Genomic DNA, 26,886 nt, shown 5'->3' with positions numbered 1-26,886 from the left:
AGATAAAGATGATAAAAAGAAGAGTCACCTTTTGGATCTGACTTTGCATACATAAATTGCAATCTAACAACTCCCAGACTTTTCACCCATGTTTTTATAGGCATCCATGAACCCAAAACATCAACTGCTCCTGATATATCCCAATCTATAGTTTGCACTATTAACATAAGTTCTGATTTCTCCACATTCAATGCAAATTTCTCTCATGCATATTCATTGTGGATATCCTGAAAATATATGTTCTAGGGACTGGGCTAAGAACCCCTGTCTTACTCCCCAAGACTGCCCTCTCCCCTGAATGCACTACCGCTCCATATATTGCTCTCTTCTAACACACGTGTGTTTATGCTCACACAGAAGCATATGAACACTGATACATGAACACAAATGCATACCATACATACTCAAATATAAACATATCCGAATATAACCCGAGATACCATTTTTTACCTCCCTTTTTAAGAGGAAAATGATAAATCAAATATAAACCAGAGGGCTTTTATTCTTCCATTCTTCTCCTTGCCTTCCCTATGATGCCCTACCACCCTTCCTCCCAGTAATATTCCCCCTCCGCCGCTGCCAACACCTCCCCCCGAACCGACAGCCTTCAGTGTGCACCCACACCCCTACTACCATTGACCGGCAGCTAGTGTTCCTTCCCTCCAAAGCAAGACTAGGTCCCCCCCCTCCCACACACACACACACACACACTCAGGCCTACCATGATTTCCTGATGGTCTAGCTGCACATTGGGACAGGAGCGAAGGCATATGATTATGGTACATAGGTCTGAAGAGAAGCTTGGCTATATCAGGTGCTGTAATCTTTACATTACAGGTTCTAGGTCGGGGTCTCCAACCTCGGTCTTTAAGGGCCACAATCCAGTTGAGTTTTCAGGATTTTTCCAATGAACATACATATATTTTGTATCTAACTGCAAATCTATCTCCTGCATATGCATTGTGGAAATCCTGAAAACCTTGACCTGGAGAGGACCTAGGTTGGACACTTCTATTATAAGAAGTGTACATCAAGTATAATTCAACATAAAACTTACAATTTTGTTGACAGCATAATGGCAATAAAAAGAGTGACCTGTTTGGGCCGCCACGGGAGCGGACTGCTGGGCAGGATGGACCTATGGTCTGACCCGGCGGAGGCACTGCTTATGTTCTTATACCTAAATTCAATGAATGAGACTGTGCTTCTTTTTGAAGCAGCCTCTGTGTTTTGTGGTACTTGGGCATAAATTATTCCCAATAAACTTATTTCAGAGAGGATTGCATTTAGGGGAGCTGTACTATTAGCAATTCTGATAGGGAAACTGTTAGGATTATCATTTATCAGGATTTACCCGGACATATCCTCTCTTTAGAGTAGTGGTTCCCAACCCTGTCCTGGAGGACCACCACCAGCCAGTTGGGTTTTTGGGATAGCCCTAATGAATATGCATGAGAGAGATTTGCATATGATGGAGGCGACAGGCATGCAAATCTGCCCCATGTATATTCATTAGGGCTAGCCTGAAAACCGGACTGGCTGGTGGTCCTCCAGGACAGGGTTGGGAACCACTGCTTTAGAGGACTGTGCAGGCGTCCGGATGCGTTTTCAACACCCGGCACTTTTATTCGGGTTTTGAAAACCATCGAGCCCGGGCATCTGCGCATGCGTGGACGCGGTGTGAGGCCATCATGCGCATGTCACTGCGTCGCATCTGTGCATGCGCCCTCAAGGCGCAGCCCTGAAGAAATGGGGTTTATGTGGGGCCGGGCTATGGGCAGAACAGGGTGGGACTGAGGGCAGGACAGGGCAGGGCCACACGCCCTTTTTTTTTTTTTTAGAACAAAACCTGGTCACCCTACATATGGCTCCAGAAAAGGGAGGCTGGATTGAGACTTCCAGATTGTTGGGGGTTTGTTTAACCTTTATTAATAATTTTTAAATTTTAACAGTGCAATACACAGGTATAAGAACATATAACAAGTCAAGAAAAGCACATTCAACTTACAGAGATTCAAAGTAAATCATTTTATCCCACCCATTGATTAATCCCTAACACAAATGAATATACTCTTTCAATAATCCACACTTATTTAAAATAATCCAATAACACAATCCCACCCCGGCTGTGCAAGGAGATGGCACAGAATGCCCGACTTCCGGGTTTTCCTTGCTTGCCAATGGAAGGAAGACCCGGATGTGGGGCTCCGCCCTCACCTCGTCGCGGCACTGTTTCTGGCACATCTGGCAGTACCAGCGCAGCTTCTGCAGGCCCTTGGACTTGATGCGGTTGGCGATGGCTTTCGGGGTGAGGAAGTCCGCCTTCCCCATCTCGCCGAGCCGTCCAAAGCACCCCACAAGCGCCCTGACGTCACGACGAGCAACCGCCTCTCCTGCAGGACCAACGGCGCGCGCGACGCTTCTTCCGCTCGAGAGACGCTGCTGCTGCCACGCCTCCCGCGCAGCCTCGCGAGATCTGTCGGTCGGCGGCTCTTGCTGGGCGCATGCGCGCTTCGGGGCGGCTGACCTTCGTGAAGGGAGTCACCATGTTGGCCCGGTGCAGCGCTGCGGTTTTCCAGCCGCAATGGTAAGGGCGGGATTGCGGGGCGACGAACGTAACCGGAGCCCGGGGGGGGGGGCGGCTTTTTCTTTGGGTTGCGGGGGTTGGAGGACGCCGCTGGCGCTCCGGCCTGCTTGACGTGCGGAGTATAGCGTTCAGCTCCACTCGCCATCAAATGACCCTTGTCCATCTTATCGTTCACATTCAAGAGACAGTCCCTGCTCAGTAGAGCTTACAATTTAATCAACACATAAACAGGATAAGTTTTGGTTTCTTTTGGTTTTTTAATAGCCTTATTGGGTCAGAGCAATGGTCCATCAAGCCCAGTAGCCCGTTCTCACGGTGGCCAATCCAGGTCACTAGTACCTGGCTAAAACCCATAGAGTAGCAACATTCCATATAGAATCTCAAAGAATAGCAAGATTCCAGAATCCCAGAGAGCAACAAGATTCTAGAATCTCCAGAGTAGCAACATTCCATACAGAATCTCAAAGAATAGCAACAAGATTCCGGAATCCCAGAGAGTAGCAACATCCCATACAGAATCTCAAAGAATAGCAACAAGATTCTGGAATCCCAAAGTGTAGCAACATTCCATATGGAATCCCAAAGAGTAGCAACATTCCATTCAGAATCCCAAAGAATAGCAACAAGATTCTGGAATCCCAAAGAGTAGCAACATTCCATTCAGAATCCCAAAGAATAGCAACAAGATTCTGGAATCCCAAAGAGTAGCAACATTCCATACAAAATCCCAAAGAATAGCAACAAGATTCCGGAATCCCAGAGAGTAGCAACATTCCATTCAGAATCCCAAAGAATAGCAACAAGATTCTGGAATCCCAAAGAGTAGCAACATTCCATACAAAATCCCAAAGAATAGCAACAAGATTCTAGAATCCCAGAGAGTAGCAACATTCCATACGGAATCTCAAAGAATAGCAAGATTCTAGAATCCCAGAGAGTAGCAACATTCCATACAAAATCCCAAAGAATAGCAACAAGATTCTAGAATCCCAGAGAGTAGCAACATTCCATACGGAATCTCAAAGAATAGCAAGATTCTAGAATCCCAGAGAGTAGCAACATTCCATACAAAATCCCAAAGAATAGCAACAAGATTCTAGAATCCCAGAGAGTAGTAACATTCCATACGGAATCTCAAAGAATAGCAACATTCTATATAGAATCCCAAAGAACAGCAAGATTCTGGAATCCCAAAGAGTAGCAACATTCCATATAGAATCCCAAAGAACGGCAAGATTCCAGAATCCCAAAGAGTATCAACATTCCATACAGAATCCCAAAGAATAGCAAGATTCTAGAATCTAAAAGAGCAACATTTCATGCTACCAACGGCACCGTTGCAGTGAAGAGTGATAGGCTGAGGATATGGCAGATAGAATGGATGATAATAGGAGAGATAGTGGTAAGTAGACGGGTGGGGATGGGATCAAAGGAACAGGTGGAGAGCTTGGAGGAGGGAAGAAAATATGCAGTTTCCTCCTCAATAATTTCAGGAAAGGAAGCTAAGAGAGAAGGGGTCGAATCAGTTGGTGGAGGTAGCTCAGTTGAGAATTCAAGGTTAATTTTGTAAACCTGGTATACATATCCCAGGGTACTGAAAGAACTCAAACATGAAATTGTTGATCTGCAACCTGTCTTTAAAATTGTCTGTAATGCCTGAAGATTGGAGGGTGGCCAATGTTACACCGATTTTTAAAAAGGGTTCCAGGGGAGATTTAAGAAATTACAGACCGGTAAGCCTGACCTCTGTGCAAGACAAAATAGTGGAAACAATTACAGTATTTAAAAATATATAATTGTGTAACATGTAGGCAAACATGATTTAATGAGACAGGCAGCCTGAGTTCAGCCGAGGGAAGTCTTACCTCGTCAATTTGCTTGACTTCTTTGAAGGTGTGAATAAACATGTGGCTAAAGGTGAGCTGGTTGATGTAGTGTATCTAGATTTCCAGAAGGATTTTGACAAAGTTCCTCATTAGAGGCTCTTGAGAAAATTAAAGTCATGGGACAGGAGGCTATGTTCAATTGTTGATTGGAACTGGTTATCGGACGCAAAACATAGGGTAGGGTTGAATGGCCATTTTTCTCAGTGGAGAGGGTAAATAGTGGTGTGCCACAGGGATCTGTGCAGGGACCAGTGCTATTTAACTTATTTATAAATGATTTAGAAATTGGAACTACGAGTGAGGTGATAAAATTTGCAGATGACACTAAACTGTTCAAAGTTGTTAAAATGCGTGCAGATTGTGAAAAACTGCAGGAAGACCTTAGGAAATTGGAAGACTGGGCGTCCAAATGACAGATGAAATTCAATGTGGACAAATGCAAAGTGATGCACATTGGGAAGAATAACCTAAATCACAATTACTAGATGCTAGGGTCCACCTTGGGGGTTAGTGCCCAAGAAAAGGATCTGGGTGTCGTAGATAATACGATGAAACCTTCTGCCCAATGGGTGGCAGCGGCCAGAAAAGCAAACGATGCTAGGAATTATTAAAAAAGGGATGGTTAACAAGAATAAAAATGTTATAATGCCTCTATATTACTCCATGGTACGACCTCTCCTGGAGTATTACGTTCAATTCTGGTCTCCGTATCTCAAGCACTAGAAAAGGTTCAAAGAAGAGCGACCAAAATGATAAAGGGGATGGAACTCCTCTCGTATGAGGAAAGACTGAAAAGGTTAGTTCTCTTCAGCTTGGAAAAGAGACGACTGAGGGGAGATAGGATTGAAATCTACAAAATCCTGGATGGAGCAGAACGGGTACAAGTGGATCGATTTCTCACTCCGCCAAAAATTACAAAGACTAGGGACATTCGATGAAGGTACAGGAAAATAATTTTAATACCAATAGGAGGAAATGTTTTTTTCACTCAGAGAATAATTAAGCTCTAGAACGCGTTGCAAGAGGTTGTGGTAAGAGCAGATAGTGTAGCTGGTTTTAAGAAAGGTTTGGACAAGTTCCTGGAGGAAAAGTCCATAGTCTGTTATTGAGGAAGACATTGGACATGTTGCTACACTTTGCGCTTTGGCCAGGCGCTAGTGACCTGGATTGGCCACCGTGAGAATAGGCTACTGGGCTTGATGGACCTTTGGCTATTCTTATGTTCTTACTAAGGATTTATTTCAAATTTGTCCTTTTAAATGTCAATCTGAAGGTGATAAATATCTTGGACTGAGGATCCCTACCTGATCTATAGGCAACTATTATGTCTAATCAACAACAAACTTCTAATAAGGTCAGCCTGTTTTATTGGAAAGCAAAGTGGTTATCATGATAGAGGAGACTTGAGACAATGAAGATATCAATTGTATTTTCTCAATATGCTGCCTATATTTTATAAGGCTGTATTTTACAAGACAATACTATTCACTTCTTATATTAGACCACAATCAAATATTAGGGGGGTTGAGAAAAGAAATAAGCAGAGCAGTTATAACCACAAAACAATAAGGTCTGGCATTTTGACATCCCTAAATGCTTAACCCTCTGCTACACTGGATTTTACTGAATGATGCTAGAGGATTTTAGCTTGGGCCAGTAAGGTAAATGCTCAGACACTCGTAAGCATTCTATGAATGTCAGAGCATTTACCTCGCCAGCTTATGCTAAAATTTCTAGCACTGTTTAGTAAAAGGAGCCCTTTAATTTGAAAGGAAACTGCAATGAGAGGGCATAGGATGAAGTTAAGAGGTGATAGGATCCAGAGTAATCTAGGGAAATACTTTTTTACAGAAAGGGTGGTAGATGCATGGAAGAGTCCCCCAGAAGAGGTGGTGGAGACAGAGACTGTGTCTGAATTCAAGAGGGCCTGGGATAGGCACATGGGATCTCTCAAGAGGGCAGTTCTATGACCTCACAATGCAGGTGCACAGAGCCTTAGCCAATAGGAAGAGGAGATGCAAATGTTAAGAGCCTCAGCCAATAGGGAGAGGGGAGATATGATAAGAGACTTTCAAATACCTACGTGGCGTAAATGCGCATGAGTCGAGTCTCATTCATTTGAAAGGAAGCTCTGGAATGAGAGGGCATAAGATGAAGTTAAGAGGTGATAGGCTCCGGAGTAATCTGAGGAAATACTTTTTTACAGAAAGGGTGGTAGATGCATGGAAGAGTCCCCCAGAAGAGGTGGTGGAGACAGAGACTGTGTCTGAATTCAAAAGGGCCTGAGATAGGCACGTGGGATCTCTTTAGACAGAGAAAGAAATAATGGTTACTGTGGATGGGCAGACTAGATGGGCCAGTTGGCCTTTATCTGCCGTCATGTTTCTATAACCATAAAGTTCTATGACCTCACAATGCAGGTGTAAAGAGCCTTAGCCAATAGGGAGAGGAGATGCAAATGTTATCAGACTTAGCCAATAGGAAGAGGAGGAGATAGTGGATGTTGCAGATGGGCAGACTGGATGGGCCATTTGGCCTTTATCTGCCATCACCTTTCTGTTTCTTTGAGCTTGGTAGAAGTTGAGACGCCCAGCTTTTCATATCAGAAATGCTCACAACTGATCAAGGGCAAAGAATTGATATCTAACAGCTGTTAGAGAATCTAAATATTTACAGGGATCGCTAAGATATCTTTAGGGGCTGTCTCGTGGCACATAGCTAAAAATAGCTTGGGTCACTCTTGTGTAGATCTGGCAACATCCAGGTAGATAGAAGTAATTTTAATATTTACACTTCCCCCTCCCCATTCGCGGTTTCAGTAATCGCGATTTCACATATTCGCGATTTTTTGGGGAGGGGGAAAAAGAAAAAAAAAAACATCCTTAAGTCTTCCCTCCCGCATCCCGGCCTTACCTGTTGGTCTAGCGGGCTTTCGGGGCAGGAGCGATCTTCCTACGCTCCTGCCCTGTGCAGATCGCCATTAGGAAATAGATGTAGGGAGTTCCCGTCGTAGTCTCGAGAGGCTACGGGAACTCACAGCAGCCGGATAGTCGCGGTTTTTCGCCATTCGCGGTCCGGCTCTGTTCATATCCCCTGCGAATCTGGAGGGAGAAGTGTATTTATCTTTAGGGTCACTCTTGTGTAGATCTGGCAACATCCAGGTAGATACAACTAATCTTAATATTTATTTATTTTCAGGGGTCAAGTAAGAAACATGGCAACCTTAAAAGACAGTGAGTAATTTCTATTTATTTGCTACTGAGTTTGAATAATTTTTTTATTTAAATATGTGTCCTGCATTTCAGTTTCTAAGATGTGGTAAATGATAAGAAGCCCATTGATGTAAAATGGACTTCTTAGCATTTAGGGGGGGAGGGAAATTCATCAAGACACGCTTAATGATTTAACCCCTCCCCCATAAAGCCACATAGCAAAAGCCCTTTAAATCCCTATGTCTTCGGGGCAGTTACCGCAGCGGCAGCCGCTAGGACCTCTTTATAAAAGGGGGAGAGGGGGTTAGTACGCTAAACTCTAAGGACTCCTTTTACTAAAGTGCGTTAGGGCCTTAACGCCAGCATTGAGCTGGCGTTAGTTCTAGAAGCGTAGTGCGGGTTGACTATGTGCTAAAAACGCTAGCGCACCTTAGTAAAAGGAGCCCTAAGATCCCCATTGTATTGCTATGAGCATCTTAGCATTTAGCATGTACTAAATCAGCGTGCCTTGATGAATCCCCCCCCCCTTAGTGTGCACTAAATCCATTAGTGCACATTAGTGAAAGGACCCCATAGTTTACCCAGTTATTTGAGAAGGACATGGAGAACTTGGAATATGAGGAACGACTTAGGAGACTGGGATTGTTCTCCCTCGAGAAGAGGAGACTGCGAGGGGATATGATCGAGACTTTCAAAATACTGAAAGGAATCGACCAAATAGAGCAGGATAAAAAACTATTTACAATGTCCAATGTGACAAGGACAAGAGGGGACAGGTTCAGGATAAATATCAGGAAGTTCTGCTTCACGCAACGAGTGGTGGACACCTGGAATGCTCTCCCAGAGGAGATTATTGCGGAATGCACCGTTCTAGGGTTTAAGGGTAAATTAGATGTACACCTCCTTATGAGTGGCTTAAGGTGACATAGGTAAGGGTAAGCTAGATGCGCATCTTTTATGAGAAGCTTAGAGTGATATGGGGACTAATACTATGCCAGGGTACACCTGGCGGGGCCTCCGCGTGTGCGGATCGCCGGACTTGATGGACCTAGGGTCTGTTCCGGAGATGGCACTTTTTATGTTCTTATGTTTCCTCATGGGAACTGCTTTCTATCTGGAGTGCAGCCTAAAAGCATAAGACTTTCACTGGGAGGAAAAAAGACTTTGTAAGACTTTTGTAATGGTATCTGTTAATACACTTCTGAATGTGAATCTCAGCTTAACCCCCAATGTTTATGTCATTCTCCTTTAATGAAGCGGAGGAATTGGCTGGGTGTTTTGAACTCTTGTATTCCTTAACAGTTACCAGACGCTTAAAGTCCATCAAAAACATTCAAAAGATCACCAAGTCCATGAAAATGGTTGCTGCAGCCAAATACACCAGGGCTGAGAGGGATCTGAAACCGGCTAGAATCTATGGAACCGGAGCTTTGGGTAAGAGCCCTATTTCACTGCATGTTTTTGGGATGATTGAGCACTTCCAAACACGGATAGTAGGGGCTGCATAGCTTCATCTGTCGGCACAGGGTATGAAACCTTTCATCATTTGCTCCATAACGATGAGCAGAAGCTGGAAGTTGTCGTGCATAAGTTTGGCAACCTGTGACATGAATTGGATGGTCTGTTGGGCGTGTTATCCTCCTATTGGGTGATACGGAAGACGGCCTGCAAAGAAGGGGTATCTCGTTGAAACAGCCCTAGCGAAACGTGGATCCATGTTGGAGTCCCGTTTAAACGCCCTAATGATATGAGAAAGCTAAGTTAAAAACTAATGGCATTACAACAAGGATATATTCAAAAATTCAATAAAATATGGGGACCATTGACTAATTTTTCTACAGATCAGATATCATAACACATGTACAGAGCATATAGGGGGGGAAGGGAGGGAAAACTTTTGCAATAATATTCTGCTATATAATTCTGATAAAGAATTATTTTTATAGAAACATAGAAAGATGACGGCAGAAAAGGGCTACAGCCCACCAAGTCTGCCCACTCTTCTGTCCCACCCCATCGAGTCCGAGTACTAATGACCCAGCTCCTTAGCTCGACCCCCGTAGGGATCCCACGTGGATGTCCCATTTATTTTTAAAGCCGAGTACACTGGTGGCCTCGACCACTTGCACCGGAAGTTTGTTCCAGTGATCTACTACCCTTTCTGTAAAGAAATACTTCCTGGTGTCACCATTAAATTTCCCTCCTCTGAGTTTGAACGGGTGTCCCCTTGTGATCGAGGATCCCTTGGGGCAGAATATATCGCTTTCCGCCTCGACACGACCTGTGATGTACTTAAACGTCTCAATCATGTCTCCCCTTTCTCTTTATTTACAATGTAAGAACATTTATTAAAAATTTCAAGTGTTTATAATAATTGAATGTAATACATGTATTTCACTTGATGTAAGAATTTAAAAAATAAAAAATTTATTTATAATAAAAAACTAATTTATTTCACAAAAAAATAGTATATAACTCTTTAAAAAGTCTACCGATTAAGACTATTTGACAAAAGAGAGGTGATAGGGATCTGACCAATGAAGAGGCTAGCTACGTTGGAAACTCTGTACTTTAGGTTCAAACAATTTTTATTGATGCTATCAAGAGTGCAAACAGAACAACGCAACACAAAAGGTTCAGAATACAAACAGTGATGCATCATATACAATGCAAGGAAACATTAGAGATAAGTACGGGGACAAACCCCCCCCCTCAAATCGACTCATGGCCAGCAAGGCCAGAGTTGGCAGAATGGCCCTCCGGGACCCTGGACTCTTATGAGCCCCGAAGTTGCCACTCCACCTCCCTCCTTCCACTTATCCCCCCATACAAAAACCTATAACTAGTGTAAGAATCTTAGGAGCCCTCCCCCTTCCCAAATCCCCCCTCCAACCTCCCCCCCCCCCCACCCCGCCATCGCACACTATTGCTCTCTCATCTCAACAAGCTGAGCGCCCAATTCAGGACACCCATCGTAAAATCTCACTGCGTCCCTTTGGATGTAAAGATTGCAGATATGGATCCCATACATTCAAGAACACTGTCTTCCACTTCCTAGACCCTCCTGTATCCCTCGCCTAACTCTGTATTTTAACAGATTTTATTCTGTACAGATGTAGCCACTGAGGTCTTATCCCATATCACTTAATTAAAATGAATAAGGTTGAATATACAACAAATTGATGGTGAATTATTTATTATGAAATATTGAGATATATCAGAATGAATTGTGCTTTCGAAGCTCTTTAACTTTCCTTAATATGCAATCAAATGAGGACATTCTTTGGATTAATGACTTAGGATGCCTGCACTAGGTCACTGAGCAGAATTTTAAATATGATGCAATAACCTGAACAGTTAAGTTCTTCATTGTCCAAAGTGCATAATTGTATGTTGATATTTCCAAATTATCTATCACTCTTTTTATTTAAAGCTCTTTATGAGAAGGCTGAAATAAAGACTCCCGAAGACAAGACAAAGTATGTTCTTATTGGCGTGTCTTCTGATAGAGGTTTGTGTGGAGCCATACACTCCTCTGTTGCTAAAGTCATTAAGAATGAGATTTCGGCACTCTCTGGTTCTGGAAAACAAGTTATGGTTATTGGAGTCGGTGACAAGTTACGAGGTATTCTTCAGAGGTAATCCTTCAGAGACTGTTCATTGAAAGTCTATATTTTTATTTTATACACAGGGGTAAGCCATGTTGCTTTCTTGTTAGACCAGTTTAGATGCCTACCAGCAGACAGAGATGGAGAACGGACTTCTCTGACCTCCTCAGTGCTATATATCCTGATGCAACAGAGTAATTTGCTAGTAATTTCCTGTCTGTGAGGAGCAGCTCATGAACACTTTCTTTAGTGCTACTGTGTTCAGTGAATGGGTGATCTCCCCTTTCCCCTGGGAAACTGGACCCTGGGGCGGCAAATAAATTTTGCCAAGGGCAGTTGTGAGAGCTTGGGAGACACTGCTTCTTTCCTCACTACTTTTAATCCTTTAAACCAGTGGTCTTCACTCCAGCCCACAGGGTCCACCTGGCCAGTTGGATTTTCAGAATACCCACAGTGAATATGCATTTGATTGCATGCAACGGAGGAAGTGCATACTAAGACATTTCATGCATATTCATAGAGGATATCCTGAAAACCCAACTGGCCAGGTGGTCCCTAAGGACTGGTGAAAACCACTGCTCTAGATCAAGGCTAGGCTCTTGCATTCTAGTATGATTGATAAAAGATTGTTGAAGTTGGCAGCCTTTTGCTTTGATGGCAGCTCCCTGTCACACACCACATTACCTATAAGATTCTTCTACTTGTGTTTAAAATTTGTGCCATACTTCTGAACCTATATTGCCCTTTGAGGGACCTCAGATCCTCACACCAAAATCATAAGAACTGCTGCTGCTGGGTCAGCTCAGTGGTCCATGGTACCCAGCAGTCCGCTCCCGCGGCGCCCCTTAGGTCAAAGACTAGTGCCCTAACTGAGACTAGCCTTACCTGCATATGTTCTGGTTCAGCAGGAACTTGTCTAACTTTGTATTGAATCCCTGGAGGGTGTTTTCCCCTAAAATAGCCTCTGGAAGAGCGTTCCAGTTTTCTGGGTGAAGAACTTCCTTATGTTTGTATGGAATCTATCCCCTTTTAACGTTAGAGAGTGCCCTCTCGTTCTCTCTACCTTGGAGAGTGTGAACAACCTGTCGTTATCTACTAAGTCTATTCCCTTCATTATCTTGAATGTTTCGATCCAGGATGCAACAGCCTAGCCAGGTTTTCAAGATTTCCAAAATGAATGTGCATGAAATTGATTTATATTTACTGCTTCTATTGTATGCGAATAGATTTCATAAATAATTCATTATGGAAATCTTGAAAACCCAACTGGGTTGTGGCCCTCAAGGTCCACGGTCGCCCACCCATTGGATTTTAGGGCATCTAGCCCCAATAGGCCAATGTTCGCAACCTAATGCTGATGCTAGAGGCAATTAGCGCTAAACTTGCACTGGCATTAGGCTGCACACATGTTCGGAGGGCACCAGCGCAGGCAACAGCATGGGCGCTGAAGAACAGCGCAAATCAAGGCAAGTAAATGTAGTCAAAAGAGGTGCTTACTATATTCCCTCCCAATGCTCAGAAACTGTTCACAAATCAATGCCAGCTCCAAAATGGCATTAGGCTTCCAGTGGTAAGGGCTGGGTTTAAGATAGGGTTTCTAGGGAACAGAAGCATCCGAGTGTGGACACAAGCTAGCTGAAGGGATCCCAACCTAATATTCTACCTGTTCAGCTATTGGGAACAGCACTCCATATGTCAACATCACCTTTTGCCCATTGCCCCTAGTCCTACCTTGCTCAAATGATCTTCCCGCATGTGTTGCTCATCTATTTCTGTTGAGAAGAGATGCAAGACTTCCTCTCGGTTTAGCGCTGCAGAGCTAGAAACAGCCAGGGCTCAGGTTGCTGAGCACTGCCCTCCCTCCTCCTCCTCCTGGGCCACGCTCAGCAGTTCCACCGCTGCTCAGCCAACAAGTGCATTAAGGGACTGTCCTATTCCTAGCTTGCTGCTGCTCCCCGGTTTGACTGGGCATGTGTACAAGAGCTTTGCTTACTGCCCAGCTGTTATGCATATGAGCCAGGCACATTCTTCTTACCGAAAAATAACTTTGCATTGCTCATCTCTAATAGCACACACAGGTTTTGTGTGCTATTAGTGTTGAGCATGAAAAGTTATTTTTCAGCGCTGTTCCTGCCGTGTTCTCATGCACTGTAGAGAACAGTGCAGGAGTTCTGGACATCGGCCTGCAAGATAGAACATGGACTAGGAGAGGTCCCTGCCGTATTCTTTAGATTTCCCCAGTTGATATTTGAAAGAGGATCAGTGGAGGAAAAACACATTTTGTTGGACTTATTCAAAAAGCCAACCGAATTTTGGTTTTGGCCATGTGGTGTTAGTATTTTCAGCTGAAACTGAAACTCCTGCCTCCCTCCCCCACACAACAAAAAGAGCAAATATGCTATTCTCCGTTGTCCCACCCTCCCACAGCCTACCTTAGAAGGCCTGGTGGTCTAGTGGATTCTAAGGTAGGCCCAAGGAGAACCCATGGGTTGTAGGAGGGCAGAGGCTTTTTGTCAGTGTATGTGTGGATGGGTGGAACATGCAGCCTGCTTTTGGTTGGGAAAGAGGGTGCTTGCCCCAGTTTCAGCCAAAGCCTGGTTTCAGTTACCCTCTAGACCAGGCAAGCCCTCTGCCAGAGGATCCTTTGCTAGTGGGGAGTTATAAGCCCCTGCTTCACTAGGTCATTAAATGAATGTTTGTATTCAGACAGAATACTCCCGAAGTAGGCTTGAAAGTAAAAAGATGCAGAAATGAAAAGAAAACCAAATCAACTGGTAAAACATTTAGATATGTAAGAAAAGAAACATAATCCTTACACTGAGAATGTGTGAATTGTTGATAATCTGGCCCAGCCTAATACCCTTACTTGCCTTTCCACCAGTTCTGAATTATCCTTCCTCAAGCCAGACCATTTTCACCATCTCTATCATTTTTTTAATCATAGTAATTTAATGTCTTTTCAAGTGTGTCTTTAAAGCAGTTTAGGTTTGGGGAATTCCTGGGTAAAATATCAGAAAACACTGACCCTTATGAACAAGAGGCTGTGAACACTATTACTAATACTAGTTTCTGCCAGGCACATTTAGCTTTGTATAGATACATTTGAGACGGTCCCTCCTCCAGAGAGCTTACATCTAGTCAAGACAAGAGATTGCAGGGAAATGTATAGAGAAGCAGTTGGGATGCATAAAAGCAACCTCCAAAGAGGGGGAGGCATAGTCTGGATTTAAAAATGCCTAGAGAGGAAGCATGACAATGCACCGACTCAGGGTGTCTGTTCAGGCAAACAAGGTCAAAAGAATAAAGATGGGAGTTAGCAATAGCTGAAACGGGGATAAAAAGAGCAATTTGTTAGATGAACGGTTTATGGTTTATTTTGTATTTTCTGCCTTTAATGGGTACAAAATAGAGAAACATAGGAAAAGAACTTTACTATAAGATAGGACAAACAGTCATGGAAACGGAGAATAGAGTAGGACTAAGAGTCGAACCAGGCGAGGGAAGAGAAAAGCAGTAAGAAACTGCAGAGAGAATGTATTTAAAGGTGAGCAGCAGAAGTTAGAATTACATATGAAAGCTAAAATAGTGGAGGAGCTCCAGCACAGCTGTTTGAAAGCTAGAAGTACCCGGTGAAATGGTACTGATGCGAAACTTGGTATAATCTGTTGAGTGCATTCAAATTTGCATTTCCTTTACATAGGACCCATGGAAATCATTTGTTGCTGACATTTAAGGACATTGGAAGGAAGCCACCTACCTTTGGAGATGCTTCAATAATTGCCAGTGAGCTCCTGAACTCTGGTTATGAGTTTGATCAAGGATCTGTAATCTTCAATCGTTTCAGGTACAGTGGTTTTTAAATGTATGAGTAATGCTGCCACTTGAAGTCTTCATGTATCCGTACTGGACTCGATGTATCCCTGAACCACTGTCTGGGTTTTCCCTTGTAGGTCTGTCATCTCCTACAGGACTGAAGAAAAACCTTTGTTCTCCTTTGAAACGGTTTCAAATTCTGGTCTGTATTTTTTTTTGTAATCAGCTCTAAAATGAAAAGATTAAGCTTACTACCCTGAGAATCTAGTGAGCTAGTAGAGGTGAGCTGCTGCCTCTGCACCCAGAGGTTGTGGGATCAAATCCCAGCACTGCTCCCTATGACCCAGGGCAAGTCACTTACCGTACTCCTCCATTGCCTACCGCTTTAAATGTATAACCACAAAAACGTGATATACAAGTCCCATTCCCCCTAATATATGAGCATCTATCAAAGTGAGATGTTTTCCATGCAAAACAAGCCATGGGACTCAACAGGCTCAGCAATTAGAGAAAAAGAATTAAACCAGTTAATAGCTAGTGCAGTGTACTATAAACATTTCAGAAAGCTCTTGAAAACGTATCTATTTGATAAATTCTTATAAGAGATAATCTATATTGAACAATTTTGAATTGTAATTCCTGAGAATGTCCCAGCCTCTTCGACTTGTAAACCGCATAGAACTGGAAGGTAATTCAGTGTACAAATGATAATGTAATGTAATGTCTCCCAAGAACTGATGCTCACTGTCCTTAAAGCACTTCTTGGTACTGTAGCAGGAACTTTTTTATTGTGTGATTTTTAAGACTGGGCTTGGTTTGTTTATTAGTATTTGATATACTGCCATATCTTAGGGAAAATGCTTGACTGAACTTCATCACAGTTCAGAAACTTGGGTATGAGAACTACCAGCACTTCTATAGGCTACGAAGTTGATTCTTTCTAGAGTTAGGAGGGCTATCCCCAAGACGGTGTGTAACTCCATATGACGGTTGCACAGCACTTTTAGAGCTTGCAACGGCCAGATAGAAACATGGCGGCAAATAAAGGTCAAATGGCACCATACGGTCTGCCTGTCCACTGCATCCACTATCTCCTCTCCCTAAGAAATCCCACATGCCTGTCCCGGGCTTTCTTGAATTCAGACAGTCTTTGTCTGCACCACCTCTTCCGGGAGACTGAAAAAAAATATTTCCTTAGGTTAGTCCTGAGCCTGTCACCTCTTAACTTCATACTACCCTCTCATCTAGAGCTTCTTTTCAAATAGAAACATAGAATTGAGATAAAAGTGAGTCCTTGCTGCATGTCAAGTAATATTGCCTCTCATTTATAAGATGCTACTTTGTATCACTTGCAAATATTATAGGGCCAAGCCAAAACCTATGCAGGGTGTATGCCAGGTATTGATTCACTGGAAAAGTTGGACTAGTCAATTCAAGTTTTTCTGGTAAATAGTTTTGATATATGGTCCCTATGCAAGGCTTGAATTGGGTCTGCCTTCTAGTCCAGCTCAATAGGTAAAACCGACAGCTTCTTTATCATCTCTCCAGACCCAGCACAGACAGATGGGTTTGCACCCCTCTGCCAGCAGGTGGAGACAGAACACACTGAATTCTTACAGTATAAGTGGGCTGTGCAGTCCTTCATTGAATCAGTCTGTCTGTTCTCAGTCTGCAGCAGGTGACGGTGGTAAGCCTGTGCAGTCTTATATTTAGACCTTGAGCAGGGTCTATTGAAAAGGCTAGGCAGTGGCTTTTTTATCTGCCCCTATTTTTTTCTGTCGGACTGAGCTGGGGTTCCACGGGGGGCCATTTCCACCTCGGGGGTGAAACACTCTGGTGGTCGAGTCCCTCCCCCCATCCTTTTTTCTCTAGAGGAGCCTCAACTATATACCTTCCCAAGGGGCAAAGACTACAGTTTTGAATGCCTGTGGGGTCTGCTCCTTTTCATTTAAAGTTTTATTTAAATTTATTCCGAGAGGGCATTCGGAAAAGTTGAAAGGGGACAGTTTCAAAACAAATGCTAGGAAGTTCTTCACCCAACGTGTGGTGGACACCTGGAATGAGCTTCCGGAGGGCGTGATAGGACAGAGTACGGTATTGGGGTTCAAGAAGGGATTGGACAATTTTCTGCTAGAAAAGAGGATAGAGGGGTATAGATAGAGGATTATTACACAGGTTCTGGGCCGCCGTGTGAGCGGACTGCTGGGCACGATGGACCTCGGGTCTGACCCAGCGGAGGCACTGCTTATGTTCTTATGTTCTTATTTAAAAAAAAAAAAAAACCCCAGCCCCAAGGCATTGCTTTTCTTATGTGCCGAGCTAGTTGGACTAATCGATTCAGGTTTTTCTGGTAAATAATTTCTGTGATATGTTGGGTCTGTCTTCTAGTCCATCTCAGTTGGTAAAACACCACAAGTTAAACTGGTTCCTCAGACTGTACCCTTTTATCTTTGTCTATTGGGGTTCTCTCTTTCTGCAGAAAACATGAGCATCTATGACGATATTGATGCTGATGTGCTGAGAAACTACCAGGAGTTTGCTCTAGCAAATATCATCTACTTTACCTTGAAGGAGTCCACCACGAGTGAGCAGAGCGCCAGGATGACTGCTATGGACAATGCTAGCAAGAATGCTTGTGAGTGCAGTCGAAAAGCTTCCTCTAGAAACGTTGCCATATTTCTGCTTGTATTTTCTTTAAAATACTGTATGTGCATAACTGGTTGTTATTATTATTATTTATATGCCGCCATACTGGGGAGGTTCTAAGCAACTCACAGCATGAGAAAAACAGTACATATATACATTTTCTTTTTTTTTTTAATATTCTTTATTCATTTTAAAACTTACAACAAGTGTACAAAAGAACAACATGAAAAGACATTCATATAACACTTGACATTCTTTCAATAATATCATAAATATATAAATAAATTAATTTCCCTCCCCCTATCCACCATTTTGTTACCATTAAACATTCCATATATTTATTATAAACTCATTTATTAAAACAAAATTTTCCCCCTTCCCCCCCTATATGAAAGAAATACCATCAGAGGAAAACGATGCCTATTCATTACAATATTTAACCAATGGCCCCAGATCTTTATAAAATTATTATAACTACCTTTTTATAAAGCAATTACTTTTTCCATCTTATAAATATGACATAAGGAATTCCACCAAAATGTATAATTAAGATTAGTATAATTTTTCCAATTATTAGTAATATGCACATATATACATTTTCAATAAAAATCTCAATACAATACAATAAAAGGCAGTGCATACATTTCAATAAAATTAATCAGAATAAAAAGTACAAATATTTCAATAAAATTAAGATAACAATGTAAAACCATGTAAATAAGAAGCATAAAGAATAAAATGCGAGCATGGTTGAAAATAGGGGAAAATGTAAAACCATTACGATGTCATCCTATTAAATAATTGAGTCTTTAGTAATTTCCTAAAATCTAAATAAGACGAGGCTTCTAACATCATTTTTCCGAGCCATGTATTCATTTTAGTGGCCTGAAAGGAGAAAGTTTTCTCAAGGAACCTCTTGTAGCGGCAAAATTTTATAGAAGGATAAGTAAATAGCTGCGCACTCTATGTATTTTTATTAAAATGACTCCAAGAAAAATGTGAGAGGAGATAACCTGGTGACAGACCAAATGCTACTTTGTAACAAATACATGAAAATTTAAACAATACTCTAGATTTCACCGGTAGCTAGTGCATTTTTTACAAATATATTCTTACCATGGCTGAAACATTATTTCTATCGTGGAGCAGGTTCTCTGTGTTGTGGAGTTCTGAAATTAAAGGCAGAATCGCCACATTATTCACAGACTCTTTTGCTCATTGGCCAACCTCCTGTTCCTGCCTATTGAGTTCCCTTTTGCAACAACCTAGCCATCTATTTTTGACCATCCCTAGTGATTTACTAACTGAGTTTCACTTACATGGCTTTGCGAGTGGGAGCAGAAATGGGTAATGGTAGGCAGGGAAAGGTTGTGGCTATTAGGGGATGGGGAGAAAAAAAAGAGGGTTGTTCACCCTCTCCAAGGTAGGGAGAATGAGAGGGCACTCTCTAAAATTGAAAGGGGATAGATTCCGTACGAACAGTAGGAAGTTCTTCTTCATCCAGAGAGTGATAGAGAACTGGAACGCTCTTCTGGAGTTTGTCATAGGGGAAAACACCCTCCAGGGATTCAAGACAAAGTTAGACAAGTTCCTGCAGAACCGGAACATACGCAGGTAGGGCTAGTCTCAGTTAGGGCGTTGGTCTTTGACCTAAGGGCCGCCGCGTGAGCGGACTTCTGGGCACGATGGACCACTAGTCTGACCCAGCAGCGGCAATTCTTATGTTCTTATGAAGGAAAAGAGAAGATAGAAATATTTGTTAATTTTATTTATTTCTAAAATTTCTAGACCGCCTAAAACTAAGCAGTTAACAATTGAAAAAACATTCACGATAATTCATGAACAGTATATTTTCAAAATGCATTCAAGTTACATTGCAATTACATGGTAATTTCATCCTCAATGAATTTACACATTAGCCATCCCCACTAAATAAAGTGCAATAGCCATCTTAGAATTCTTATTAAATATGTCTACCAAATAGTAAAAAAAAAAAAAAAAAAAGCCTCCACAAACAGTTGTTTTCAACATCTTTCTAAACTGTAAATGGTCAGAACAGGTCCTCAGGATACCAGGGAGGGAGTTCAAAAATTTTACCCCTGCTACGGACAATATTGCCACTCTAGATTTCTACATCATGGAAGTTAATCTCGTAGTACCTTCAGACCTTAAATTCCTCCTCGGCTGATTGTTGGAGAAATGAATAGGAAGAGATGTGGCATAAGAAGCAAGCATTTTTCAAAAATAATATAGCCTGATTGAACTATTCTGGAGAAGGGAAAGATTACAGCAATATCCTGAGGATCTGAGAAATGGATATGGATTTGATTTTGGAGGAATTGGGGGGGGTGGGGGTGGGTGATGACCCCAAATTTTGCAGCACATGAGCTTGTGAAATATCACAGGCCTCTCTTTCAGACATCACCCATGATGCTAAAAGAAGATGACAAACTAAGCAATTAAAGTTATACATACTGTGATTATATACAAAAAAAAAATAAGAAAATGCATTAAGACTCGGGATATATCTGATGTGTTAAAGATGCAAGTTTGTACCTGCCCATTCCAGTTATTAGGGTTTCCCTTCCTTGTTTTTTTGTGCCTACATGTTGCTGCAAATGTTCCACTGTTAGGAAATAAGCAGAGCACTAGGCCTACAGGAGATAGCAATTACAAGGTACCAGATGGACAAGCTTTTGAAATATGAATTTATTCCAGAGTTAAACTGTATTTAAAAAAAAATACTTGGGGGGTTCTCTTTGTAGTCTGTTGCAGAAAAAGAATAAGTTTGGGCTTAATTTGTAGGAAAAAAGAAAGTGAAGCTGGGGATAGGAGCAGGCCGGCCGGCCGGCCAGGGGCAGGAACACAGGAAGAGAGTGACTTTTCTGTTCTCTGCTGCATGCTCGCTCCTTCCCTGCAAGTTACCTGGAAGGGAAGGGAGGAGTCTGCAAAGAACCGGTGGAACTGTGTTACAGGCCGTTCCCCCTAGAAATTGAGCCCCGATCTGAACATTACAAAACAATATTTTAAGTCTCAGTAGGTATTAATGTAACATGCATTCCTTTTTCTTTTTTTGTAGCCGAGATGATTGACAAGCTGACGCTGACGTTCAACCGCACCCGTCAAGCTGTCATCACCAAGGAGCTGATTGAGATCATTTCTGGCGCTGCTGCACTGTGAGTACGGCTGCTCCTGAAGCCTCTTCCTCTTATCTGTCAAAGCAGGACCGTGAGGGAGATAAAATAATCCTCACAGCCCCAAATATTTCAGCTGGAGGATCAAAGGATCAGAAAATTTTACTTGAGCCAGTCGGTGAATATCCTACTGGGTGGCCACATGCTTTCTGACTGCAGTTACTCTGGAAAAATGTGTCCCCACAGGATGGGCCAAAAGTGGGCACACAATATTCATTATTACACTTCCCCCTCTGTATTCGCAGTGGTTAGGGGCAGAGCCAGCCCACGAATATTAAAAAATCGTGAATAATATTCGGTCCGGTTCTGCCCCTAACCCCCGCTTCCTCCCAGCTATTTTAAGCCCCCCCCTTAAGCCTTATCTGGTGACCTAGCGGGTTTTCAGGGCAGGAGCGATCTTCCCATGCTCCTGCCTCATGCAGATCACTCACAGGAAATGGCTGGCTTGAGCTCTCATCTAGACCACCAGGTAAGGCTTAAGGGGGGCTTACAGGGCTTAAAATAGCCCGAAAAATGAAAAAGCATTTTTTGTTTTAAAACCGCGAATAATCGAATCTGTAGATACGAAAATCGTGAATACGGAGGGGGAAGTGTACTTTTTTTTCTACAGGTGTTGGATAGGTATGATATAAAAACTTCACATGAATGTTATTTGTGACACCTGTAAAATAAAAAGAAGTAATGAATAAATACTGTATTACAATACCTACTTTTGGCCCATCCTGTATATTGGATTCATAGTGACATGACATAAGGGCTTGAATTAGCACAAGTTTGAAACTTGTGAGCAGTAGCACTTTGCAAAGCTTCAGCTCTATAGTTGCGGTCAAATATCTTTTGTATACATTTGTAATTTGATCATTTCAGACAAAACAAACAAATATGTTATCTAAAAGAGCAAGTGGATTGCCAAATTGTTCTGTAAGTCACTTTGACCCTCTTTAGGCATAGTGTGACTCATAAATCCCAGATTAGATTAGATCTAACACAGAGGTGCCCATCCGCAGTCCTTAAGGGTCATGACCCAAAGTGTCTTTCAAGATTTCCACAGCAAATGTGCATGAGATTGATTTGCATGTACTGCTTCCATTGTATGCACGCAAAGATCATGCATAGTCACTGTGGAAATCTTGAAAACTCAACTGGGTCATGCCCCACAAACCATGGCTCCCATCCTACTTCTGGCCAAGAATGAGCTAGGTTATTCATTTAAGGTTCTACCGAATATTTGTATTTGATTCAGTCTGACTCTGAATGCTACCCAGAAACAGTATGTATTCATTACTAGTTTTTCATTATTTCGCCTTTCAAGTAGAATTAATGTTAATCAAGCCCAACACCCTGTGTCTGGCAGTGCCTTTTCTAGGTCACTTTTGAAGTCCCCTTCGGATCCTGATAGGGACATCATTCAGTGTTGCTCACTCTGAGAAGCAAAAGGATGACAATACCCAAGTCTGTCTGGTTTATGGACTGGTCCTCTACAAACCTGCCAATTCTTTTTCAATCCATAGCTTAATATTGTGTGTGCTTTCTTAAATTTATTTTAAATTTGCTAATAGCTTATAATGATCCTTGCTGCTATTTGACAGAATAATTGCATTGCCTAATAATTAATTTCACGCTACACATCATTCAGAGACTGTTTTATGAGAATTGTTTGTTTTCAGTGTACACTTTGCCTGGAAGCTGTCTCGGATACATCATTCGTGCACACATTCAGTTTTAGGTCCTTTTTTACAAAGGTGCGCTAAGCGTTTTAGTGTGTGCTAAATGCTAATGCATCCATAGGATAGGATAGCATGCATGTGTTCGCGTTTAGCGCGCACTAATAAATAGCGTGCAATAAAAAGCATAGCGCACCTTTGTAAAAGAGGGGGTTAGTGTTGACTGAGAAATAGCGAATAATGGGATGGATGTGTGAGTTTATATAAATGTAGGTTTAAAGAGGGCTGAAGAAGCTAGGAAGGAATACACATTCTTTTTAAATACATTAGCCAGCTTTTTATTTCATTTTGCAAATCTCTTTACCGTCATCTTAATTTTTCCATGCTCTGGCAGCCTAATATGTTTGCACGTGTGTATCACTACCATATATTAACATTTTAATTTCACAGCTTTGTTCTGTGAGACTCACAGGACTATCATTAACTTGCATGGAGTGCTGCTTCTCATGCTTATTCTGTTTTATTCCTAAGACATTAACTAGGGGATGAGCTAATGGAGTGTTTTGATCCAGACTTAAAAGGTAATACAACCAACATCTGCGCAGTATATTCTTCGAAAGTCAGTATGTTTTTGAGCTTGAATACCATTCATATTTAGCTATATTGTCTGTTATGATTTTCTTCATGTATTTAAGTAGCATTTAGAGAACAATTAGAGTTTCTGATTCTAAGGGTTTATCAATTGTAAAGTTTTTGGAGTTGGACTTAACTGTTTGGCTTCAAAGCATAATATATGTATATTAATGTTATTCATGTCATGAAATTTTAAATAGATTCTTTTATATGACTAATTGAAAATTGATGCACTTCCCCCCTTTCATTTCTCCAAACACCACACACAATTACATGACCGCTCGCACCATATCTCTACTCTCCTCCTCCCCCTTATATACCCGAGGAGGGCCATTTTCGAACCACAGAATTGACGTCTGAGGTGAAGGCTTGTGGATCCGGTGCTTGTACGCGCCTGGCCTGGCTCAGGGAGGCAGGAAGAACAAGATCGCAAAGGCAACATGATCGACTTGAGTTGCTTTTGCAATCGACCATTTGGGTACCCTTGCACTAGATGTCCAGAAATTTTAGTTTTGAAAATCACCTACTTGGACATCTTGGTTGACAGGAGGTCCAACCTTAGGATGCCTAACTTTGTCCTGTTTTCTCACCAAGGAGAACCATTTTTTTGGCTCACTCCGATTGATTTATTCCAATAAAGTTCCTGTGTTTTGTACATCATTGCTGCAGTCCTTTATTGCTCTTGCCTAACTTTATGCCCCATTTTTGACCACAGAAACATTGAAGTCTAAAATGTCTAAACTCAGACCATTTGGACGTGGGAAGGGTCAGTTTTTAATGGACTGGCCACATAGACGTCCCAGATGAGCAGTGGGACACCTTAGAGGGGACTGCTATGAACATCACATAAAGGGTGCTAGATATACATCTCACCATAACTTCCTTATAAGTTATGGTAACCCCCCCCCAAAAAAAAAAAAAAAAAAATCAACCCTACTATACCCACCTGTCTACCACCCAATAGTCCTTATGGCTACATATGACACCTATATGGCAGTAGAGTAGGGTTTTGGTGGGATCACACGTTCCACCATAAATGTAGTAGGTAGAATGGCTCATGGGCTTGGGTCATCCCCTCTATGGTTCACTAGCCCACTTGCCAGGCTACTTAAAACACCTTTGTGATATTCTACTAGGCTGTCCATATCAAGTGCTGCTTTTCTAGAGACTGGTATGAACTGTTTCATTCAAATCTTTGGGGGGGGGGGAGAACGGGGGAGTATGTATGGGGGGGTCATTACTTAATCCCTCCAGTGATTATCTAGTAAGTCGAGGTACCTTTGTGGCACTTAGATGCTTCTAAAACAGGTCTAGCCCCAAATGTCTAAGTTCTGTGTAGGACATCCTGGGAAATGTCCGATTATCACTGCAAGATGTCCAAGTCTACCATGCCCAAAGCCCACTCATAATATGTCTCCCAAAATGCCCCCTAGACCTCTGGATGCACAGCAGGCAAAATGTCTTGAAAGTCAGCTTTGAAAATTGGCACTTGGATGTTCCTGCGATTAGGACGTCCAACTGCTGGCTTATGATGGTTTTTGGACGTCTTCAATTTTAGATTGAGCCCTTCACTCTCCATTTTCTGCTAATACAACCCCATGGCCACACCTTCTGAAAATAAGAAACAACTGGGAGGTCCAAATTTCTAAAACAGCAAAATGTAGAAGACAGAAAGTGAGGCTAATTGGAAAAATCCGCAATATAGAATGCCCTCACTTATCAGGGTTGAATCAACAGTCTGTAAAATTCTTATCCAGTCTATAAATAGAATTCTTCTTTATAATCCAGAATCCATAAAGACAGTCAACAACTGATGAGTCATCATTCATTTATCCTTTATTGTTGTATAAATTGCTTGCCCCAACAATTGTATGCCCGACGGGACCCGTTTCGCCTAAACAGGCTTTCTCAAGGGTTCCAACAGGGACGAGAGGACGCCAAAAATAAGTGCTCCCTGTTTAAACCCTTGAGAAAGCCTATTTAGGCGAAACGGGTCCCGTCGGGCATACAATTGTTGGGGCAAGCAATTTATACAACAATAAAGGATAAATGAATGATGACTCATCAGTTGTTGACTGTCTTTATGGATTCTGGATTATAAAGAAGAATTCTATTTATAGACTGGATTAGAATTTTACAGACTGTTGATTCAACCCTGATAAGTGAGGGCATTCTATATTGCGGATAGGTCCAAATTTCTACCCTGGGCCACAGCCACATCTAACATCAGCTCTGTCAGGATACACATTTCAAATCTGACATAGTCTAATTACAAAATAAAAAATAAAATTATTTTTGTCCATCTGGACAAATCATGTTGGTTCTAGGCTCTGATAATTGCCAAATGGCACATTCAGTCTGCCCATCTGCAGCATTCATTATCCCCTCCTCCCTCCTCCTCCTCCTAAGAGGATTCCGCATGCCTCTCTTAAGCTTTCTTGAATTCAGACACAGTCTTTGTCTCCACCACCTCCTCTGGGAGACTATTCCACACATCTACCACCCTTTCTAGGAAAGAGAGAGAAGGCTGAGGGGAAGGAGTGGGAGAAAGGATGGATGCAAAGTAGAGAAAACTGGAAGGCCAAGAGCGAGAAGGCTGAAGGAAGAAAACGTATTAAAATATCCATTGTGATGGAAAGAGACCAGGAAGGAATACCAGAGAGGTAGAACCATGAAATGACTAAAAAATGAGAGACACTGAGCCAGATATCCAAAGTTGTAGATGATGGCAGATAAAGACTGGAATGGCCCATCTACAGTACTTATTCAGGTAGTCAGGATTCTAGCTGCAGTTCCATGCAGGTTATCCTTTCAGCTCATTTGACTAGATTTGAGGTGAGATCCTCAAAAGTTTTGTTTCCATCCTCTGTGTCCTCTTTCTTCCTTTTTTTCCATCACCTCCACCTCTGACAGGGCATACCCAGTGCCTTTTCTGTGAATAAGCATTGCCCAGAGTTGTACTTCTACATATTTTAAACACCAAAATTTAGCCAGAGTGAAAATCACATATTTTGTCCGAACTTATTTGTTCATGATTCTCTAATTAGTACTGCTTATGTTTTTTGTAAACTGGTTTCACGGATTACCATTGCAATCTGTTGGCTAATATCTGGATTTTGTGCATTTGCAATACTGAACTTCTTAAATATATTACAGATAAAGAAGAGGAATGAAACTATTCGAGCTGTTTGGGTTTTCGTATTACCAGTCCTGGTCCACTCATGAAGAATGTGGGGGAACAAACATATTTGTAAATTATCGTACAATAAACATTTTACGTTGATGAATTTTTAATGGATGTTTAATGAGTTTTTTAGGGAGGTTGTAAAAATGTCTAAATGAGATGTTTTTGAATAAGTTGTCTTAAATTTCTTTCCCAGGAGACTTTTTAGGAAATTATTTCTCTTTTCTAGATTCTGTGCTTTTTTGTACACTACTATTAACAGGAAGCAAAATTTGATTCAAAGGATCAACCCAGGCAGTATTGAAAAACTTTCCTGTGGGAGCACAGTTGGATAATGTTCAAATGCAAAACTACAGTAAGGAAAAGCTGCTTTTATTTTAAATTCTTTATTAATTTTCAAAACTTCAACAGTGCAATACAACAAATGCGATGTATAATGATACAATAATCGCACATTCA

At 41.9% G+C, this 26,886-nt stretch overlaps 2 protein-coding genes across 5 annotated transcripts in view; one reads left to right on the top strand and one right to left on the bottom strand.

The window, feature by feature from the left end:
• Nucleotides 1–2,460, bottom strand: part of KIN (Kin17 DNA and RNA binding protein) — a 35,002-nt gene extending 32,542 nt beyond the window's left edge. Inside the window, exon 1 of one of the 2 annotated variants that reach the window (XM_033958457.1) lies at nt 2,218–2,460. In XM_033958457.1, the coding sequence (XP_033814348.1) occupies nt 2,218–2,331 (114 nt within the window). In that variant the 5' untranslated portion in view covers nt 2,332–2,460. The remainder of the gene's footprint in view (nt 1–2,217) is intronic. The other variant, XM_033958456.1, reaches the window with a different exon arrangement.
• Nucleotides 2,461–26,537, top strand: ATP5F1C (ATP synthase F1 subunit gamma). Of its 3 annotated transcripts, XM_033958458.1 has the most exons (10): nt 2,462–2,587; nt 7,672–7,706; nt 8,988–9,119; nt 11,119–11,323; nt 14,994–15,137; nt 15,244–15,308; nt 17,586–17,741; nt 20,832–20,928; nt 23,142–23,191; nt 26,400–26,537. In XM_033958458.1, exons 1-9 carry the CDS (start codon nt 2,505–2,507, stop codon nt 23,146–23,148), a joined length of 924 nt encoding a protein of 307 aa, XP_033814349.1. In that variant the 5' UTR covers nt 2,462–2,504; the 3' UTR covers nt 23,149–23,191; nt 26,400–26,537. The 3 variants fall into 3 exon arrangements, with proteins under 3 accessions (XP_033814351.1, XP_033814349.1, XP_033814350.1); XM_033958459.1 differs by lacking the exon at nt 23,142–23,191; XM_033958460.1 differs by lacking the exons at nt 23,142–23,191; nt 26,400–26,537 and having other exon boundaries at nt 2,461–2,587; nt 20,832–20,932.
• Nucleotides 26,538–26,886: the final 349 nt, after the last annotated feature.

This window comes from Geotrypetes seraphini, chromosome 9 (genome assembly GCF_902459505.1).
Source record: "Geotrypetes seraphini chromosome 9, aGeoSer1.1, whole genome shotgun sequence".
Lineage (NCBI taxonomy): Eukaryota > Metazoa > Chordata > Amphibia > Gymnophiona > Dermophiidae > Geotrypetes > Geotrypetes seraphini.
This window is presented reverse-complemented; position numbering and strand designations above follow the sequence as displayed.

Coding starts and splice junctions, on each gene's coding strand:
- ATP5F1C (XM_033958458.1), top strand. CDS start 2,505: ATGCGCGCTTCGGGGCGGCTGACCTTCGTGAAGGGAGTCACCATGTTG. Junction 11,324..14,993: donor TTACGAGGTATTCTTCAGAG/GTAATCCTTCAG, acceptor TCCTTTACATAG/GACCCATGGAAATCATTTGT. Junction 15,309..17,585: donor TGAAACGGTTTCAAATTCTG/GTCTGTATTTTT, acceptor CTCTTTCTGCAG/AAAACATGAGCATCTATGAC.